The sequence below is a fragment of the Taurulus bubalis genome (assembly GCF_910589615.1).
Source record: "Taurulus bubalis genome assembly, chromosome: 2".
NCBI lineage: Eukaryota > Metazoa > Chordata > Actinopteri > Perciformes > Cottidae > Taurulus > Taurulus bubalis.
In genome coordinates, this window is record NC_136590.1 from 12,302,325 (window position 1) to 12,324,983 (window position 22,659).

General features: G+C 38.4%; 1 protein-coding gene across 1 annotated transcript in view; it reads left to right on the forward strand.

Moving 5' to 3' along the window:
• Nucleotides 1–6,927: 6,927 nt before the first annotated feature.
• Nucleotides 6,928–22,659, forward strand: part of lrp2b (low density lipoprotein receptor-related protein 2b) — a gene marked incomplete at both ends in the record, with an annotated part of 40,106 nt that continues 24,374 nt past the window's right edge. The window contains 32 exons of the mRNA XM_079237704.1: nt 6,928–6,994; nt 7,858–7,968; nt 8,225–8,347; nt 8,567–8,683; nt 8,897–9,007; nt 9,850–9,966; nt 10,633–10,749; nt 11,059–11,202; nt 11,899–12,015; nt 12,361–12,489; nt 12,774–12,943; nt 13,175–13,398; nt 13,896–14,102; nt 14,240–14,442; nt 14,797–14,937; nt 15,142–15,351; nt 15,509–15,701; nt 15,942–16,067; nt 16,175–16,305; nt 16,828–16,965; nt 17,196–17,474; nt 17,579–17,818; nt 17,945–18,067; nt 18,243–18,359; nt 18,639–19,016; nt 19,350–19,598; nt 19,965–20,173; nt 20,347–20,531; nt 20,709–20,937; nt 21,410–21,587; nt 22,080–22,208; nt 22,312–22,478. Coding sequence (XP_079093830.1) covers nt 6,928–6,994; nt 7,858–7,968; nt 8,225–8,347; nt 8,567–8,683; nt 8,897–9,007; nt 9,850–9,966; nt 10,633–10,749; nt 11,059–11,202; nt 11,899–12,015; nt 12,361–12,489; nt 12,774–12,943; nt 13,175–13,398; nt 13,896–14,102; nt 14,240–14,442; nt 14,797–14,937; nt 15,142–15,351; nt 15,509–15,701; nt 15,942–16,067; nt 16,175–16,305; nt 16,828–16,965; nt 17,196–17,474; nt 17,579–17,818; nt 17,945–18,067; nt 18,243–18,359; nt 18,639–19,016; nt 19,350–19,598; nt 19,965–20,173; nt 20,347–20,531; nt 20,709–20,937; nt 21,410–21,587; nt 22,080–22,208; nt 22,312–22,478 — 5,379 coding nt within the window. The remainder of the gene's footprint in view (nt 6,995–7,857; nt 7,969–8,224; nt 8,348–8,566; nt 8,684–8,896; nt 9,008–9,849; nt 9,967–10,632; nt 10,750–11,058; nt 11,203–11,898; nt 12,016–12,360; nt 12,490–12,773; nt 12,944–13,174; nt 13,399–13,895; nt 14,103–14,239; nt 14,443–14,796; nt 14,938–15,141; nt 15,352–15,508; nt 15,702–15,941; nt 16,068–16,174; nt 16,306–16,827; nt 16,966–17,195; nt 17,475–17,578; nt 17,819–17,944; nt 18,068–18,242; nt 18,360–18,638; nt 19,017–19,349; nt 19,599–19,964; nt 20,174–20,346; nt 20,532–20,708; nt 20,938–21,409; nt 21,588–22,079; nt 22,209–22,311; nt 22,479–22,659) is intronic.

A 22,659-nucleotide genomic window follows, 5' to 3' on the forward strand; every position in this document is an offset into this window, starting at 1 on the left:
CGAGAAAGGGATTTAAGAAATGATCATACCAAATTGAAGGCCTGTATTATCTGTGGGATTTAGAAGAACCTTGTTACACAAGATTAGTGTTACTGTAGTTGATTATTTGTAGTTTGCTCAGATTCATGAAGTGTATCTTCCAGCACTTCTTAATGAAGGTGTTTGAGTGTTTATTTAATCAGCAAAAGAAAACGTGAAAGCCAGCTAGTCTGGGACTATAGCGTGGACAGAGTCATTGACATCCTGAAGTACCTTCGTTACTTTGCAGTGGGCAGGCAAGCAGAAAGGACGTCATACATGTCTTAAGTCGAAGTGTAGCCTTTATTTATTGGACAGATAAGAGAGTGGGTTTGTCTTCTCATCTACAGTAATTATCAGCAAGAAAGTGGATTTCCCAAATTGTTGAACTATTCTTTTAAATGAATTTTTTTGACAGGAGTGTATCTACAACATCTCTAACATGATATTTTCCTTTTTAAGCCAAAGTTTTCCCTGGACTACTACAGCTGCCTGACTTAACATACAATATAAGTATGTCGATCAAGACATCACCAGTATTTAAAGAAACTTCGTTAAAAATTACTGAACTGGTAAGCAATAAGTTCTCTCTTTTCTCTCTTTTTTATATTCCTCATCTTCTTTACCAGAAGTGATACATATATTTAATAATAATGTATTTTGTAATGCTTTAAAAGGTATTAAAAGGCACTTTACATTGTAAAAAACAGTAAGTAACAGAAACAGTTAAAGCAATAACTTTATAAACACAACAACAACAAAAATACAAAAGGACCAAACGAGGGGGGGGTCACTAATTGAAAGCAGATTTAAATAGATGAGGCTTGATTGTGTTTGGAAAGATGGGAGTGAGGGAGAATATCTAAGGGATTCAGGGAGAGAGTACCAGGTGGAGGAGGCAGCAATGAACACCCAGTCCTATATTGCAGAATATAATAATGCACATATTTATTTTTCCCAAATGATTTTTAAACCAACAGTTAACTGTAACTAAAGACTATGCAAGTTGTATCATGGTGGTATTAACAATTGATAAATAATTATTCATTTTCCTCCTTTAAACACATTTGATATTTTTCTTGCAAAAATACCCTGAAAAACTAGAGTTCACTGACAACAGTAGTTCATTTAACTCGCCTGTGTTACACTATAATATTATAATATTGAACCTGATGTGTGTGGTAATGAACTACTACTATGCTGCGTGAAATGTATTTAAAGGAGCTGTGCATTCCCAATCAGATGATCTCCTTAACTCCTAAATGTTATTTTGTCCCCCCTAAAACACAGCTCAATGAGGCTTTTGACAAGTCTGATGGTGTCTCTCAAGTAGTGGAACTCAGTAAGCTGTAAGTCACAATGGTTTTGATCATTTTTCTGTCAATATAGAACTTACAGCACACCGACAGCATATTGCACTTACTAATTGCAGAATATAATCATGACTATGTGTGATTTTTCTCTAGAGACAGTAAAGTTTCGTCAAGGTTAACGGCTGATGGGGTTAGAGCAACTGTAGAAATCATCTTCAAAGCAAATGCAAACATCGATACAGCAGAAGTTGAAAAAATTATGATAGAAGCCAAAGAATGTAGCGGTTGTCTATTGGAAAATGCAACTTTTGCTGGTAAGTTTATCTTTCAAGTACATACGTCAGATTCTTTATCTTGTTTGAAGGATGAATTGTATCTAGATAATACTCAAACAAGACATACATGTAATGTAAATGGCACTTCTAGGGCTTTGAAATGCAGAGCATCAATTGCTGTGATGTTTTAAGAACTGCAGTTACTTTGCTGGATGGCATCAAATTGTTATTTGTATTTATATTAGATGGAACTGTCACATAGAGGTGTTGAGTGCTTTTTTTTGTAATACAATTATTCTATAATGTTAAATAAATTGCAGACGACTAGCATTTTTAAAAAGCCTGTTTAATGGATTCTAAATGTATAATTTATTTTTAGGTTTAATGCTGTATATTCATAATGGACATGTACTGTACGTTGTTGTCTTCCTGATAATGCCATTTCTCAACTGCTATCAGCATATCATATCAATTGAAATCATGTTGTTATTTTTTATTTTGTACCTCTGATCTTATTTGAGTTAGGTGTACTGACTTATTTTCCCCTAAATTTTAAGCGACCGACCTGTGTGAGGATAATCCCTGTGATTTGAATACTACAACCTGCTCATCAGTGGATGGAAATTTTAATTGTACCTGTTTGAAGGATTACATTGTGGCGGACCTCAGTAACAGAATGTGCATTGGTAAGGGCATTTAGTTTGTGCGAAAAATATACAGTGTGTATTTTGTGTGTGTTATAATAACCTTATGCTTATTTAAAGCGCAAACTTTCTCAACCATTTCTACTTTTGCAGCTTGTCCTAGTGGTCAACAAGCTGAGGACTCCAAAACATGTGGCCCGTGAGTGTTTAAATGTCATATACCATGTTCTGAAAATATAAAGATTTCTGTCTATAATCATCTATCTAATTATATTTTGACAACACGTCATGCAGATCATAGTGAGGAGGGAAACGATAAGAGCCACTGCAAATATGATCTGTGTTTATAGATAGCTTGGTTATAAATAAAATCATAAAATTAATCATTCTTCCTGTCTTTCAGATGTCCTTTTGGTTATTCTGGGTTAAACTGCAGTGAATGTGAGTACAGTATACATGTTTTTGAAAGTAAAGGCAAAAATGGCAAAAGATAAATCACAAATAGATGTGTAAAATCAGTATTTGATAAAAGTGATACAAAGTTGTTGACAATACACATAAAACAAATTAGTTTTGCTACTTTATCAGGGGTGTGAGGGATGAATACAAATCTCCTCCAATGCAGTAACATTCCTTCCCAAAATTATGTTCATACTGTATGCAGCTCCTGGAAAGTGCAATAAAATGTATGTACTGGCTGCAATACAATATTTCAACACGTAAGAAAATGTAATTTCCATGCTAACAGAAGCCAAGGAATTTGTTTGCAAGCCTTCTGCGATATTTTTAAATGCTGACTAAATTGAAATCACATGAGGCAATTTATCAAATGTCACACTGCTCAGGCTTTATAACTGTCATATGAGAAGTGTAAACACAGTTTGATGGTTGGCCTTTATTGTGAAACATTATACATTTTGTTTGAAGGGACCGATTTGTAATAGCGTAGCCTTGTTATTGATGTCCTTGTCGTTGTGTTCTGTTAGCATGGAAGCTGTCTTTGGTCATCGTCGGCAGCGTGCTTGGGGGAATGCTGCTCATCACACTCATTCTTCTGCCTGTATTGGCACTCAAGTGAGTTTCTCATCTATTCATTTACCCATTCATGATTGCCTTTGCATCATGTTTATCACGTTACACATTGACTTTTAACTTTTATGCAACTTTTATGCAACCCATCAGATTAATTATGAACCTTTTTTATTGCTATATGGTTGCCTGGTGTTTTTAACCTGCCATTTTCTTTTTAGTCACACAAACGTTTTGCAAATAATGTCATAGAAAAGACTATAATGCAGAAATATAGATACAGTAATAGTAGAGAGTGATGTGTGCCGTTGTATTATCTTGTTAGATCCTCAAAGAAGAGCTCCAAGAAGGACACAAATGCTGACATGGGGAAGCCTTACATCAGCCATCCTCCTGCCAAGCAACCATTGGTTAACAGCAACTTTGCCAAAAGCCAGGCAGCCTCGGTTAATGGGCCAGCCAACGGGCTGTCAGCCTTTGCCAATGCTGGGTTGCCTAGGATCCCAAGGGCCACAACCACGAACAGCTGGGACAGCAGAACCAACCTGGAGATGAATCTGAGCAACAGCCGACAAAACCTGATCCCTGCGGGGGGGAACTCGGTGAGTACAAAGAGAAGCAACTCTTGAGCTTAAAAACTTGAGTTTCTAAAATTGTTTTCATTCATAGAACAGAAAGTAGAATGCTGAGCAGAAAATACATTAAAACATTCAGCAGGGTGGGAAAAGAGAAAATATGGGACATGCATGCTTGGTATTGCAATTCTCTGATGAAATGTTCTTTTCATTGTAGCGGTTATACGACGACCATGATGACATGAACCGATATGCTCAGGTTCGACCTCAGAGCGGCCTGAATGCTCAGGCTCGCCCCCAGTACAACCCCTATGCCCAGAACCAACCTCAGACCAACCCGTATGCTCAGAGCCAAGGCAACAGCAACCCTTACTACATGCATGACAATGGAAGACGGTTGAATTAATGGGGAAGCACGAAGGTTTATCCTAAAGTGACATTTGCCCAGATCAAAAACTGGCTGCAGTTCTGATGGAAACACCTCAAAATTATGATTTTTCATTGTTTTGCTCAAATAACTGAATACCATTAATACACCATTGTAGTCAGAGTTGTATAAATGGATGCAAAATGGTTGCATGTGTCTTGTGCAATGGCTGAAGAAATGTGCTGTAGTATGAATTTTATTCAACCAATTATAAGCTGTTATAAATAATGCCTGTCCTTTGTTAAAGATAAGAATATTACAGTAGATACACTGCAGGACTTTTCACAGGTTTCTATTATATCTTTTAATTATTGATCAATTTAAATATCACTCTCTTAAGAATGTCTATATATGAAATGGCATTGAAACCCAGAAATGATGAGTTGTTTGATATCATTGTCTTGCCCAGATTAAATCTCGCTCATTTATGAATTTACAGGTAATAATGTTGTATGTAATATGTGTTGTGTTTATAATGAGTAGCAATTTTCTGCTGCACTCAGTTTTCTTTTACTATAATTTGATGAGTTATTCCTTAAAATTAAGGCGTTTTAGAGCCCTCTATATATTCTGGTGTAATTTGTGTAAAATGTTTACATTACAATTGTTTGATGTTCTATTTTGTACAACTGAGAGTTTATTTTGTTTATTTTTAACCACTTGAATGTCCAAATGATACCAAAAAATAGCAATGCATAACAGTTATTGTATTGAATTAGTTTGTCCTTGTCACTCATATCTATATGATTTTAACCATAACATGTTTAAAAAACAGTACATCATTGAAAATAAAGGGCTTTCCTCTTTTTCATGGATTCTGTCAAATATTTCCTTCTTCTTTTTGGGTTGGTCTTGGAGCGCCATCTAGTGGGCCACAGATGATAACATTAAATTGAAAATATATATTTGTAATCCTTACAGCTGAAATATTTACATCCCACTTTATTTTTTCCCCTCTTTTTTGTAATGCTTTTTTTCCTTCTTTTTTTCGTGATGGTCCTTTCCGGCTTAACAATTAGAAGCGGAATTCAGTGTAGAAGTTGTTGCAGTGAGCAATGCTGTCTATTATATTGTCACTGCAGGGCGCTCTGGCCAACACAAAAAAAGAGTATAGAAAACAAAACAAAACAAAAAAGAGTAGAGCCAACAAAACAAAACAAAAAAGAGCAGAGCCAACAAAAGTAATCATTCAGATCATCACACAGTGTGATACTTTCTGGTTTGTGTTTCTACAGGCGTCAGGTGCCTAAGGTTGACCAATGTGTGTATCTGCAGGTTAACTTTACTTTTAATGGCATATGGTCAAAAAGAAGAGAAAGTGCTTTAAATAACTAGACATTCAGAGTGGCCCTTTGAGGTAACAGTCTAAATATATTTAGTTTGACCAAATGGTGTTTTTTTCTTAAATCACTGAATTGTCCTCCAAGTCTACCTCAAGAACAACCTTAATCTACACAGTAATCAGGGCACTTGAGTTGAAAGCATATCAAGAGTGTCAGTTTTCAAAGCAGTAGAACAAACTATTTCTCAATAGCATGCAACAACAGATAAACAGTGACTTCATGCACAGAACAACACACGGTTTTAATCCTTAGTGTCTGGGAACACCACTGAATTTGTGTTATAGGAAGTTAGCATCTGATTTGTTGAATTGCTACCCTCGCCAGAGCAGATAGAATATATATATATATATATATATATATATATATATATATATATATATATATATATATATATATAACCAGATGTTATTATGCTTTAACTGTAGCTCGTCACAAGGTCATACATTGTAAAATGCAATAAAGAAGCCAGTAAAGGCTGCTAATATGCAGTTTGTTTGATAACTGTAGCTATGATAATGTCTCGGTAATGGTGGAATTGATATGGACCATGACCATATACATCTACATCAAATAAATGAAGCAATGAGAAAGATAAAACATGTGGATGCGCAAAAAAAAAAAATTATGTTGCATTTATATCAAAAATATAAAGTAGTATCTACAACTTATTACTGAAGCACTGCTACTGTACAACAACCCCTTCCCTGTCTGTAATTATACATGTCTTATCAATAGTAAATTTGTTGCAGAAATAATGTATTTGTTAATTCTTAAAACGGGTGTCACATATGCCCTTCATACCACATATTTGCTCCATATACACTATATTTAAACCCTCATTATCACTGTTCAGGAACTATATATACTTTGCATTTTTGCACTTTTATTGAATTTTCTTAAATGTCTTATATGTAACTTTGTTTGCTGCTGCCACAACCAAACTTGTGGCTATCTATCTATCTATCTATCTATCTATCTATCTATCTATCTATCTATCTATCTATCTATCTATCTATCTATCTATCTATCTATCTATCAAGCCGCAGTGTTACACACACATTTGCAGTTACATTTTCGTGCTGATGCAGACAACATACTGACAGGTAAAAGTTAATCTTAGATGAAGTTTATGTAAAGGAACCAGCCATAAAAAGCGGTATTCCTCCGTGTCACATTATTGGTCAGCTGGTTACTCTGGGTTATACATCTCCGTCCCAAAGGCAGTATCTTCCCCAGGCTTATTAACAGAGTCAGATTTAGCATGAGTGTACACACTTTGCCAAACTAACACCAAAGTTAAATTATGGACCTTAAAGGTCTTAATTTTCTGTTTCTTGTGCTGCTGTCCCAAGGAATTCAACTGACTCAAGGTACGTGCACTCTTACAACAATGTGTTTTCTAGTCACAAATATGTTAAAGCTCATTAAAGAATAATACAAATGCTTGGCAATGGTCAGTTGTGGCATTCTTGCATCATTCAAGTGTAATATTGAGTTGTAAGGAATTTCATCTTACACAATTATGGTCATTTTTAAATAGCACATTCATGCTTCTATGACATTTTAATAGTTTGACATCCCAAGAAATTATTACAAAAACAAATCATGGTACTATTAGCTGTATTGGAATTATATAACCTTAAATAATTCAACAAACAAATATAAATGCTGTGATAATATTAACATGTTGTATAATAATATTCTTATTATTGCCTTTGCAAGGTTTTCAGAAGTAAAAAAGTACAAAATATAAACGTTGTATTGTGCTGCATTTGAAATTACACTTTCTAAAATCCTAAAAAGTGATACAAAGTAACCGTCACTCTGCTGTTTCCAACTTAAATGATATATTGAAAATGGTTGATTGTCTACTTTAAGGTAATGGGAATGGACTGTTCAATCATGTTGAAGAATTAACTATCCTTTGATGGCCGAATCACATGTTTGAGGGTTCAAATGTTGCACACAGCTGTCATAAACATGGCAACTCATTTGTCAGGAAACTGTAAAAAGCACTTTTTCAATTCAGCAACATGGACATCTGACATGTGTCTTAAAATATTAAATGTGATAATAAACTGTGTTAACATAAAACGATGAATGATGTTTTGAATCAACTATGTGTGTGTGTGTGTGTGTGTGTGTGTGTGTGTGTGTGTGTGTGTGTGTGTGTGTGTGTGTGTGTGTGTGTGTGTGCGTGTGTGTGTGTGCGTGTGTGTGTGTGTGTGTGCAGGAAGTTGTAGCAGTGGGGAGTTTCAGTGCACTAGTGGACAATGCATCAACATAGCTTGGAGATGTGATGGGACTAAAGACTGCACAGATGACTCAGATGAGCTGAACTGTCGTGAGTATTACACGTAATCCCTGGAAACAAAGATAGCACCAAGCAAATCCATTACAAAAAACTGTGTTTCCAGTTATTTATAAATTCACCAGACAGACAAATATGAATGTTTGTGTAATAATCTGTTAACTGGGAAACAAAGTTTGCCAGGAAAAAAGCAACAAAGAAAAGAGTCGAACAGAAACATAAAGCCATGCCTCAACATAGCACTATTATTTATGTGTTAACTCTTCAATGGTTTTGTTCTTTGTGGCAGCAACTCCATCATGCACCTCGCAGGAATTTAAGTGTGTGACGAGCAGTGAATGCATCTCTTTGGGATTTGTCTGTGATGGAGAGGAAGACTGCATCGATGGTTCGGATGAAACAAGAACCTGTGGTATGCAACGTGGTTGTTTAGCTGTTGTTAATAATGAGAGAAACAAAAACGTGTTCATGCCCTCCATGTCAGAGTGACAAAAGTATTCTAGACAAACAAATTTGACTAACAACAAACTGCCCTTTAAGCATTTTGTCATTTTATATTCCATATTGAGAACCTAATTTCCCTTTCATCATTGCATTTTGAAACCAAACTCCACGTATGCTCTTGATTCAGATGGACGGACCTGCAGCCCAGACCAGTTCACTTGCCAGGAGGGCCAGTGTATCCCTGACAAATACAGATGTGACCATGTAAAGGACTGCGTGGACAACTCTGATGAGAACAACTGCAGTAAGTCTTTTACATAGAGTGAACCTAAGGCTCTGTACTTTGATGTCAGTAAAAAATTCACAATACAGATATATGTCACATAGTTTTGTTTCCCTTTTTTTGCATACCCTTATTATCTATAATAAGTGGTTTTGATATGGATCATTTTATTCGTTTTTTTCGGCAGGAAATGTATCGTTCTTTTAATAAATAGAATACACTTTTTTTTTGCAGACTATCCACATTGCACTGAAAAGACGTGTGCCAATGGGGCCTGTTACAACCACTCTCAGTACTGCAACGGACTGCAGGACTGCCGAGATGGCTCCGATGAATTCAACTGCAGTGAGTAGATGAGACTTACAGCATCATGGATAATAGGACATGTAAATGGAATTGTTCTAATCAAGCTAACACATATTTGAACCACAGCCTATCACATAATGTTTGCTGGAAGTGATTATGCTATTGTAGAAAACATTAGGTTAAAAATGAAAAGATGTATTATTTTGTATATTGTATTTATTATTTTTCTTTTTATTCTCTAACACAATTCATATTTTTCTTGAGTTGTACAACCAGTCTGATTTAATATTTGATACAATGTAGAAAGTAGAATGTCACTTCCGGCCTCCATCTTTGTTTGGTTAAAGTTAGCTAGCTAGCTAACAGCTAAGTTAAATCACAACTAAAGGCAGGGTAAGACAATCTTCATTATTGAGCAGCCGAGTGAATAATTTCCATTCCAGCTAGATATAAGAGAGGTGCAAGACAGCCGTCAGTGTTGTCAAACAATCATACTTTTTTGGTTTGCTTTTATTTTTTATAAACGGTTTCCTCCATCTGTTGACACATAACGTTAATTTGACTGTATCGTCAGCTAGCTAGCTAACATCAACGGTCAGTGCAGATTAGGGGCAGAAACTATATTTTTCACATACATTTATGGTAACAAGAATAGTTTAGCAGACGTTACAGGTACATTATCGTTACTAAAGTTAGAGCTCAACCATAACATTAACGTCATCCTTTGGTGCTTTTTCATTGTTCATTGTGACATTGCAACGTAGTCTACAGTCGCTTCAGCACAAGTTGCTCGTAGTTTCGTTAGAGGTTGTTTCAAGCGTGCCTCGGTTGTTCACTGAAAATGTGACTTCTTCTAAATTCTGTCTGTGTTTTATTTTCAGCTACACAGCACTGTCCCATCCACCAGTATCAGTGTGCAAATGGATACTGCATCCCACATCCCTTTGTGTGTGACCACTGGAATGACTGTGGAGACAACAGTGACGAGGAAGGCTGTGGTAAGGATGACGTGACCTAACATTTTAACTGAGGTGTCTCATTTCTAGAGGACAGAGTTGATTGTGTTTTCTCCTTAACATACCAACCTTTTGTCTTCAACATAAAGGGAAGAACTTCAATCTCCCAAATTCAGTGTTTTCTTATTTTCACGTTGCTCAACAGTTTGGGGTCCAATGGAATACAGTATCTAATTATTGCATTTTAAAACTATAAGAAGTCTTCAAACTTGTTAAATCAAAAGTAAGATAGGGCCCTGATTTTAGTTACTGTGGATGTATAAAGATGGACAACAGTTATTTCTGTTTAGAGGACAAACCGCCCATTATTCGAAATAGATTTACAAATGGATTGACATATTGTATATGACAATATGACAATATATCATTTATGTCATTGACATAAGTTAGACAAGAATCCACAAATCATTTTATACCTTTCTGCTGTTGTAAATTTGCAAAGTGCAATTGTTGTGCAGCAAACAAGGCTTATATATTAAAGTATTTATTGTTAAGAGAAGTGTTTTTTTTCAGGCCCAGAAGTTATATACTGATAATCACAAATATAAAATGTCACTAAAAATATATATATATTCTGGAAAAAGTGTTGAGATTTTTCAATGTTGTGGTCAATCTGATTAATATGAATCATTTCTATTTACTCTTAAGTGTACCAGAGCTGTAGTGGCGGTGAGTTCACATGTTCCAGTGGCCGTTGTATTCCTCAGCGCTGGGTGTGTGACCATTTCAATGACTGTGGGGACTACAGTGATGAGAGAGGATGTGGTGAGAAAACGTTTGAACTGGAAATTCCGTATAAACATTAAGAGTTGTTATAGAACATTGCACAAGTGTGAGTCGTGTTGGTTTAACTGAGTTTCATTCAGAAATGTTGAAAACGCTATGAGGAAACAAGTGACAAATTCGTTCTTAAAGTAATGGAATAACTTATTTTGAAAAACATGCTAGCAGCAGGAAACTGAAAAAAAAGTAAAGACTAGGCTAAAAAAGAGCAAAATAGATTTTTTTGCATAACTTAAAGAATAGCATGTGGAAATGTTTCTAGTTCACAATATGTGTTTTTGTGTTTTTTAGATAGTAACTCTCGAGACTGCTACCCTGGTGAGTGGGGATGCCCAGGGTCGACAGTTTGCATACCAGTGGGAAAAGTGTGTGACAGCAAACCTGACTGTCCTGGAGGAACAGATGAGACCAACTCCACAGCACAGAAAACCTGCAGTAAGTCACATGAGTGTCCACAGAGCCCTGAGGCCACGCCCCCCACTGCTGCACAGGGCGCTGTAATTAAAAGTTTATAATAACGAATGTGTCGCAAATCTGAATTGCACCAAATTTGACAAAGCACTCAATGGAGTCCCAGCAATACTTCTTCCAAGTGTGAAGTCAATTGGATTTCTTGAGATATGTGAAGAACACAATGAAAGATAGACAGACGGGCAGACAGATATTCCTTGCTTTATAATTAGAAGTCTACGGGGAAGATAGCTTGATCATAAAAAACACACTAAATTACTGTTTCCTACAGGAGACAGACTTATGGTCTAATGTAGAGCATCCCATGGATGCAGCACTTTCATAGGTCTATAAATTTAGGTGCACGGGTTTTAGACATTAAAGTATATTGTACTCATAAATGTTTTTCAGAAGTCAGCCGTTAAGACTGCTATGTGATACTTACGCCTTCCTTATTACAGCCTTCACACGCACCTGGTTTAAGATTAACTTTTATTAGGTAATTTGCTTAAGGTTAAAACAATGACCTCCAGGCTCAGTTGACGATAGCTATAATGCTGGTCACGATACTGATAATGATGTTCTGGCAGACTATGCTGTGTAAATGATAATCCCAAATAAAAACATACATTGCATCCTAGAGGAGATCACGATGTTGATTTACATGATTTTCATTCACAGGCCTGGAGCAGTGCTCCGCCTTGAGTTGCGAGTTCCTCTGTCACCTGTCTCCTCAGGGAGGTGCTTGCTACTGCCCCGATGGTTTCACTGTCGCCAATGACAGCCGTTCCTGTGTAGGTGAGTGCCATCTATCATATTTGTTTTTGGGAAAACATAATATGTATTCATATTCTTTAAACGTGTCCTGTAGTGAAGCAACGAAACAAAACTTAGTAAGATTTTTATTTTTTATTTAGGCTTACAAAGTATCCCAGACCTTTAGTAGTATGTTTCAGCTTGTTTTGATGAAGAGAGAATAGAGCTTTTGGTCAAATAGTCTCAGTCTTTTCGTCTTAGCTTTTAATGTGAGTCAGCTTTGAAGAGCTAAAATTACTTAATTTCTCCGTACTCTGGTTGCAAATAATTGGTATAGATCCTTACCCTAATGCCTATAACATAAAACATGTTTGTCTTATTGCCTAGACTATAATGACTGTCAAATCTGGGGGATCTGTGACCAGCTGTGTGAAGATCGTCCTGGGACACACCACTGTAGTTGTGCTGATGGATACTTCTTGGAGCAGGGCCATGTCTGCAAAGCCAATGTGTCAGGTACAGTGAGTCACACATCAGACAGTAGCTTTATGCGATATGTATCAGCTGCTACATCATTTGTGGGTTTCTTTTAAAGATCAACATGAAATAGATAAGGAGACAATACTGTAAAGTGATAATGCAATCTCTGGTGTGTTGCTCAAAAAGATAAGGGACAATGTCATGTTTTCTTTACAATGACTTGTTTTTTTTAAATATGTATATTTTGCATAATTCTATCAAATATCAAAGATGACCATGTATTTTTTTTTTATAAAAATCCACTTTTTTCTGTTTTCCAGCCGGAATGCCACAGCTTATTTTCACCAACGGTGGTGATGTGATGATGGCTGACATACACGGACGCTTTGTCAGAACTCTGGTGCCATCGCAGGGCAAAGGATATGCTGTCGGGGTGGCATATCACTGGCACAGTGACACCGTCTTCTGGAGTGATACAAACACCCAAAAGGTCAGTCTGGATCACTGGGACCTTTTGTGAAGACGGTATTCATTCCTCTCAACTTCTGTATTGCTTCTTTTTTAAATGATTGCGAAACACCAGCTACTTGTGTATTAGAACTGCACCACTATAGTTCAGCAGCAATAATTTCTGTTGACCTTTGGGAAGATGTGTTTACAAGCAGTAGTTTAGTTGGAAAGAAAAACCCTTAACTCCTAAACCCTTAAATTATTTTGCCAGGTGTACTCTGCCAACTACAATGGGGGTAACATTAAGGAGGTTCTGACTACTGCAGTCCAGAGTGTTCAGAACCTCGCTGTGGATTGGATCAACTTCAAACTCTATGTCTTAGAGGCCAGGATGGAGCGAATCGACATGTGCGACTTTAATGGAGATAATCGGGTCACGCTGGTGGCTGAAAACTTGCAAACTCCCCATGGCCTCGTCCTGGACCCTACAGTGGGGTGGGTTTAAATGCTGATGTTAATAACATCTAATTTTAATAATGTAATGATCTGTACAAAAAAGTATGTAAACAGTGTCAGCATTGGGATTCTTTTTTAAATTTTTTTATGAAACTTAGATAATGCAACGTGGTAAATACTGGTCCAAATCTACTCATTTGCCAAAAATGATGTGTTTACTTGTTGTCATTATCAGAATCAGAACCAGAACCATTTATTGCCATGTATGTTTTCACATACAAGGAATTTGTCATGGCGGGTGGTTTATAACATTAAACAATAAACTGAGTGCAAGAAATGGGAGCATGTTTAAATTTACAATTAGATCTACAATATAATATAACATTTACATAAATTCTCATTTCTCTTATGGTAAAATACAGTAATTCAATGTAAATTCTACAAGATATTTAAAAAGAATCCTGTTAAAGAATAGTTTTTATATCTGGTAGCTTCTATATAATCTCTTTAAGTCTCTATTTTGTATTTGTTTGCAGCTACATGTTCTTCACAGACAGGGGGGTTGCTAATGACCATATGAAGCTCGAGCGGGCCTTCATGGATGGCAGTAATCGTGTCGAGCTGGTGAAGAGCAGACTTGGCTCTCCAACAGGGATTACCCTAGATATTGTCACCCAGAGGGTTTACTGGTCCGACAGCCACTTTGACACAGTGGAGACCGTCACCTACAGTGGTTTGGACAGGTAAAGGCTGCACTGAAAATATTGTCAGTCATCAAAGATGTCGAGACTCTACTTGTAGAATAACTTTAAGCGAGAAAGGGCAACAATCCATGTATTGCTGTCCTTGATGCTCATTCTGAGGTGTTGTTGTGTCCCAGGAAAATAGTCCTTAATGGTGGAACCCAGGCTCCATATCCTTTTGGAATTGCTGTGTTTGAAAATCATGTATTCTTCACTGACTGGACCAAGATGGGTGTTGTGAGAGCCAACCGGTTCAACGGCAGCAATCCAGCACTCCTCTATCGTACCGCAAAGCGGCCGGGCCATGTTGTAGTCTCACATGCTGCCCTGCAACCTGTTGGTAAGGAGACGCACTTCAAACCTGTAACAAGTTAGATTAGAGTTCAGCGGTCAGATATGTCCTAGTGTTTTTTTTCTTCTAGCATAGACTGATACATTTAGTCCTTCTTAACCTTTGTTTGCGTTTCCTATGTGGTTTTCCTGTCATTGCTCTGTAAATAATTATTTTGAATAATAGTGGCGAGAAAGTGCAAACCATTCTTTCTTTTTTTTGTCTAACAACAGATACACTAATCTCTTTATAGACATATATGATTATATGTTTTATAATAATTATATACAAATATATTTGTTATGCTTATAAACCAATATGAAGAACAACAGTGCTGTCATAAAATTAGTACATGTCTTTCAGTGATGAACCCTTGTGGCAGACACAATGGTCGCTGTCAGCAGATTTGTGTATTGAGTCACCGCTCCGACAATGATGGTCTGGGCTTCCGCTGCAAGTGTCGTCATGGTTATGACCTGCAGCCTGACCGGCGGGCTTGCTTTAGTGAGTTTCCTTTGATGAAATTAGCAATGAAATTTACAGTATTGTTAAAATATTTCAAAATTGAAAATAACATATCCATACATGTAGGTTTGCATAAAATGTAAGCTAAAATGAACATGACACGATTAACAGCTAACATTAAGAATATCCACATTGTTTTGACAGTAGAGTTGTAATCACTGTGACTTACCTCTTTTTGAACAGAGGTGAAGGACTACTTGTTGTTGGCCACCTCTCTTGGGGTGCGAGGAATCCCACTGAATGTATCCTTCCAGGAGGACATCACCCTGCCCCTCTCAGGGCTCGGTAATACTTTCTCTGGCTCTGCTGTGGAGTTTGACGGCAATGAGGAAGCCCTGTTCTACAACGACAGGTCCAGAGGCCTCGTCTATAAATCGAACCTCAATGGCACTGGTGAGTTTTTATTATTTGGGTTTTATAAGGCACCATTAAAAGGGCTCTAAGTGAGATCACATGTACAAGATAATCCCAGTATTACATCCTGTCTTTCAAGGCTCTACTCTTAATCCTGTGTGTCACACATCACAGTAATGATTCACTGCATTCTCAGTCCAACAGATTTTGACAGGCTACAGAGTGGGAATGATTGACGCCATGGCTTACGACTGGACCTCCAAAGTCTTGTTTTGGACAACAAGCAGCTACAAGACGGTGGTGGCCTTCAGAGTCACAGACGAGTCCAGACGAGACATTGTGACGGGATTAAGGAACCCAAAAGGAATTGCAGTGCATCCCAGTGCTGGGTGAGTGCTTAGATTTATAAGATGTAAGTGCTTGAGAGTGACTGGTTTGCTCTGAGGAGATTTCAGGTTTAGATTGCTTCTACTTTCTACAGAAAAATTACAGGGTAAAAGCATATGTCAGGCTCGTCGGCTATAATAAATTGAATGACATCAAGGTTAACTGATTTCATGATATTGTATTTTTCATTGGCACTAAACAGATCTGTCCTCTTGTGTATCTCAACAAACGTTCATCCACAGCTTCTTGTTTTGGTCCGACTGGTACCGTCCAGCGGTCATCATGAGAGGCTTCACTGACGGCAGCAATGCTGTTCCTCTGGTCAACACCACACTGGGATGGCCTTATGGACTTTCTGTTGACTTTGTGTAAGCACAGTGATGACCTAAAAAGAACAATTGTCAGGCTTTTTCAAGGAATACAAGAATATATGTTTATATTCACTGGTTGATTCCTTGTGATTGGCCTTCAACAGGATGGACAGGCTGTATTGGGTGGATTCCCAATTGGACCAGATTGGTCACATTAGCATGCAAGGACATGACAGACAGACGTTCACCAACATTGGCCAGATCACTCAACCCTACTCTCTAACAATTTATTCAGGTGGGTCTCTCTCCTCATTACTCACACTTATTCTGGTAAACCTATAATATACATGCAAAATATCATTCTAATTGTATTTGATATTTATTGAGGTTTATCTTCAGCTTTGACACAATAAAACCCAAACTTTATCATAAACCTAAAAAAATTCCTGAACTTCCTTATTTGTGAGACTGTTTGCATGCAGACCAACACTGTGGTGAACAGAGGGTAACTTAAACTCTAAATCAACCTTTTTTTTTTTCGTGTCTAGTGCTTCTGTTTAAACCCGGTATTTCTGCACAGTTGCAGAAAGATTACGTTACATTTATCAGTGTTTTTCCGATTTTTATTCTGCAGTGGTTCACTGCGATTATCAATAAATATATATATATATATGATGTCTCAAAGTTTAATTTGAAAACTTCAATATGAGCTTTGAATATAAAAAATGGCATCCCTAACATTTTTGTGAATATGGATTTGTGTTTAATACCTTTTACTAGTCTTTGTTAAAATGCTAAACCATCTATTTTTTTATAGACTACCTGTATGTGTCGGATACAAGGACCAGAGCAGTATTCGAGATGAGGAAGAGGGATGGAGGAGGTAATATTATGATCAGACAAGGAATCACGGGCATCATGAACGTCAAGGCCTACACAGCCGACCTCCACAGCAGTAAGTTCACACACGGCATTGGAGTCTGCAGATAGTGTAAGACTAAACAGGACCAAGAGGAGTTGACTGCCATTAGGCAAGAAAAGTAGTAACAAAAGGGAGCAAGAAAAGATGAGAATGATATACGTGTCACATTCTGATACCAGAATAATAAATATAGTTGTGTGTGAGTCAGCCAGATATGATGATCCAGAAACCTGCTGACTGCTTCTTCATCATCCTTCTTACAGCCTTCACCAGCCGCTGCAATATGGTGTTCAATGGGCGCTGCAGCCACTTCTGTTTCCCGACCCCCTCCTTTAGTCGAGTGTGTGGCTGTCCGTACGGCATGAAACTTCAGGCCAATCAGAGGGACTGTATCAAGGATGGTTCTGTTCCCCCACCTGACAACAACTGTGGCGACTTCGCTTTTGAGTGTGATAAAGGACGCTGTCGACCCAATTCTTACCGCTGTGATGGGACTGCTGATTGCATAGATAAGACTGATGAGGCCAACTGCACTGATACAGGTAAATATATGCTATTCAAAATGTGTGTTGGAGGAGTAGTGGAAGGAAATTATTGAGCAAACCACTTTATTAATCCATCTGCCTCCCTCATTCATGTCTACCAGGAGCGACCTGCTCTCCACAAGCATTCACCTGCAACAACAATCACTGCATCCGGTCCAATTGGCGCTGTGATGGTATGGACGACTGCGGCGACGGTTCAGATGAATTTAACTGTCCAACCCGTCTCCCTACCACCTGTGCCGCTAGCTACTTCACCTGTGATAACAATAGGTGTATCTCTAAAATATGGTTGTGTGACGGTGACAACGACTGTGGCGATGGCTCTGATGAACACAACTGCAGTAAGTATCTATAGCTCAGTCACTTTTGTGATGTGAGTTTACTTCTGAGTTGTGCAAACAAATATGTATTTGTCAATGTAATGTACAAAAAAATGGAGATAAATGAGCTGTATCTGTGATTGACAGATTCAACCATCACTACTTGCCCTCCTGCCTACTTCCTGTGTCCTGACCACCGCTGCATCCACAACTCATACGTGTGTGATGGAGACCAGGACTGTCTGGATGGCTCTGATGAGAAACACTGTGGTAGGAATCACTATATCTTCAATATTTGTTTTGTACTGTTTTATTAATGTGTAAGAGAGAACAACTTATTGATCCACAAAGATTAATTTTTGGGGGTCTGAAATGCCATTTTTTTGTGTTTTGATATTTCAGTTTAATTATATTTTGCCTCTTGATTTCTCCTTTCCACCTTAAGAGTTTGCCTGTGCCTCCTATGAGTTTGCCTGTGCCAGTGGGGACCAGTGTGTCAGTTCGAGTTATCGGTGCGATGGAGTGTTTGACTGCAGGGACCATTCTGATGAAAGAGACTGTCGTAAGCTTGCAACCCTGGCTGACGTTATAACACATATAATAATTGTTTACTAGTGATGTAATTATGACCAATTGCACCACTTGAAATTCTGTCAGCTTTATTCTTGATATTGTTCATTCAGATAGGAAATTAATTTTGACCTGACTAGTTCATTTTACATCTCTGTCTTTATGTTCAGTGTTTCAGTTTTCTGTTGGAAAGTAACTGTAATTTCTCATAGAAAGCAGTTTTATTTAAAAAAAGTCATTTTGAAATATTTGTTGCTCCTCCATTCTCCAGCCACTCGAGGTCCTGGCCTCTGCCACAATAACGAGTTCCAGTGCCAGGCAGACGGTTTCTGCATACCAGATGAGTGGGAGTGTGATGGCCATCCAGACTGTGAGGATGGATCAGACGAACACAACTCCTGCCCACCTTTCACCTGCCGAACCAACTATTTCCAGTGTACCAACCAGCTCTGCATCCCGGCAAGCTGGTTGTGTGATGGCGACAACGACTGCCGGGATATGAGTGATGAACAGAACTGCCCCACTCCTCCATTTAGTTGCCCCTCGGGGCAGTGGCAGTGTCCCACCGACCAGCTTTGCATTGAGCTGGACAAGGTGTGCAATGGCCAGAGGGACTGCCCCAATGGAGCAGATGAGTCACCTATCTGCAGTGAGTTTCCAAATACCTCCAAATAATAAAACGTTTTCCTTCAAAAACATAATTAACTGAATGGTGCTGTTGTATAGTATCTAAGAGTGATATGAATCCTCAAGAGTGATTTGAACAATCAGAAAATAATCCAACACGTCAAAACATCTTAGACCGCTGTTAAAGTAGAAACGTAGAGAACTGTAAGATATAACTGTAGCACAAATGCAACACAATTTATTGAGAATAAAAGTAAGCGTAAAGACAAACATCATTGAAATAACATATTTGAAAGAAAAAAAACAACAACAAATACAATATAATACTAACTCAATGGCATGTAATTTCATGAAGACCAAGACGACTGTGCACTGAACAACGGGGGCTGCAGCAACGACTGTGTCCAAGGGCCATTTGGGTCTCAGTGCACCTGTCCACCAGGATTTCAGCTCCTCAACGACTCCAAGACTTGTGAGGACATCAACGAGTGTCTGATCCCAGGTTTCTGCAGCCAGCAGTGCTTCAACGAGAGAGGAAGGTTCAGGTGCTACTGCTCATATGGTTACCTTCTGGAGCCTGATGGCCGCACCTGCAAAGCTGCAGGTGAGCAACACACATTACATTCTAAAAACTTTGCAAATAAAACAATGCTGAATTTATGTAATACCTATATTTTTCTGGGGGGGGGGTTTAGGTTATTGGATGCATATCCATCTGTTAAATGCTCAGTGCTGCAAAACAAATGAAGTCAATGTACAACAACTAAATGCAGCATTTACAGGAACTTAAAGCAACTAACACTGTTTTTACATCCATTCAAACAAAGCAGAATAGTATTAATTTACACTTTTCTTTGTGGGTAGTATTCATATTTAAAATACATCTCTATGAGCAGCATGGAACCGTATACACAAAGATGCACCGTAGATGAGATGCTGGAAGAGAACCAGACATTCTTTCTGCCTTTAGACCCACTAGCAGCCGTACTTCTGGTTGCCAAGCGAAGCCAGATCATCGCTAACCGGATCAACATGAAACCCCCCCTGATGCGTCCAGTGGTCAGCGGTTCAAGCATCGTGACTGTGGACTTTGATCGCAAAACTTCCAGAATTTACTGGGCCGATGCCTCGCAGAAGAAGATATGGAGTGCCCACCAGAACGGCACCGACAGACGGGAAGTAAGAGAAATTATTACACAGAGAGAGAGAGAGAGAGAGAGAGATTTTAACTACTGGTACCAAAGGGTCTCTGAAGAGTAGAGTTCAAACTTAGCTGTTGCACATCAGCACAAAGACTTACCTAACTAAATTGAACAAGGCAATATTCTCAGTTCAATGTGTAATTGTTCTAGGTGTTCTCCACTGGTTTGATGGTACCAGAGAGTATAGCTGTGGACTGGGTGGGTCGGAACCTTTATTGGACCGACTCTGTCATGGAAAACATTGAGGTCTCCACTCTGGATGGTCGCTTTCGGAAAGTCCTCCTCACCAAGAATGTCACCAGCCCCCGTGGACTAGTTTTAGACCCCCGTAACTAGTAAGTATGGACTCTTTGGGAGAAACTGACATTGGTATTTAGCTGTTTTTTAATTTGATATTACATTGCTATCTTTTTTAATTTAGGTTTAGCTTCATGCTTCATCTTTGTGCCCCTAAACAGCAAGTCACAAGACATTGATATCACATATACTTATCACACTGTCATCCCTCTCAGCACCAACATGATGTTCTGGTCAGACTGGGGTCAGAACCCCAGGATTGAGCGGGCAGACATGGATGGAGCCATGAGACGAGTCATTGTCAGCACCAAGCTCTACTGGCCAAACGGCCTGGCCCTGGACTACACCACCCGCAGGGTCTATTTTGCTGATGCCTACCTCAAATATATTGACTATTGTGACTATGATGGCAATAACCGCCATCAAGTTATGGCAAGTGACATGGTAGGTTTAGTTTGTTTCAGTTCTTTGGAGAATTGTTTTTGTCACTCAATCATTGATTAAACCAGACCAGATGACAACAAAAGGTGTTTAAAACTTGAATTCAACACAATAAATCAAAGCCGAGGCAAAATCTATTTTTTGCTTTTTTTTGTTTATGAAGGGAAATTTACCTTTGTCAGAAGTAGTTTTCATGTCAGAGATTATTATCGCTGTTTTGGGACTATATTTAAATTGTAATCAACTAAGAACTGTTTACTTTCTTAAATAAGTTTGGTTCTGCCACACTAATATATTTCTCACTGACATGGACAAACTGACTGAAGGTGGTAGGTAAGATAGTAGCCTGAGCATTTTAGACGTGGTACAAATCAGGGAAAAATGAAGTATAGCACTACTGTCTTTTATCTCATGGTGAACTAGGGAGTCCATAATAAATAAATACAAAACATCATCCCTATGCACCTAACACCAGGTTCTCCAGCACCCACACGGAATGACCATCTTTGAGGACAACATCTTCTGGTCGGAGCGCTACACCAGCAAAGTGATGAGGACGAACAAGTTCCATGGTGGCAACATCACCACTTTGATGAACAATGTCTACCAGCCCATGGGCATTGTTATGGACCATCCCACCAAACAGCCCATAGGTAACCTCCAGTTAAACTGTAAATCTCACTTGCATAAATTAAAATGTTGGAAGTGTACTGAAATGATGCAGTGCAGGATGTAAAAAGCTTGCCTAATTTGTAATCAGTGAGCATGTTTTGAGCTCTCTAGAATTGTTCGTGGCAACCGCACTGTATATCTTTTTGAAAGCAAGCTCCTAAAGTTATGCTAACTAAATGTTAATGTATTTAAGGAAGACACATGCACTGACAGCATGAACAACAGTTAAAGCCATAGCTGAAGAGGAAGAAATGCTGCTACTAAAATTACAAAAATGAATGAATAAATAACTTGAAACGTGATCAACAGAAAATCTAAAACAAAAAAGCCAGAAAAACTAACTGAGCAGTGAAGTGCATCTAAAAACTCCACCACTCATCCCTGCAACAAATTATCATTTTACTGTGACAAATTGGATAGTTGTCAAATGTAATTTTAAGTCTGGCTGAAGGTGACACTGGTTTTGCTTTTAGCCATCAACCCATGCAGAGAACACCTGTGCACTCAACTGTGCCTGCTGTCAGGCCTGAGACCCAGGTACTACACCTGTCACTGTCAGTCTGGCTGGAAGCTTAGTGCTGACAAACGCACATGTGTCCCAGGTAGGTTTTTTTTTACAGTCCGGTGGCTTTTATTTTTTACGGTGCTCTCTGCATCAGTGGTTTAAAATAAATAAATAATGTCATGTGTGCTATTCTATTCTAGACGATGCTCCCTTCTTGATGGTGGTGAGAGATTCTGTGATTGTTGGCATACCTCTGGACCCCGCTGACCCTTCCAACAATGCAATGGCCCCCGTGTCAGGCATCACCCAGGGGAAGGACATCGACTTTGACGAGCAAGAGCAGTTCATCTATTGGGTGCAGAGCACTGTGAGTGGAGGTTAACTTGAACCTTTTATAAATGTTTGATGATATATACTAATGTATTTGTGTAAATTATGTACTGTGGGAAATGTTATCCCATGTGAATAGTATCCCTGTAGAAGAGAAGTAAAAGTTTAGGCTTTAAATGCCTTGCATGAGTGGATTATTTCCACAATCAAATAGAGGT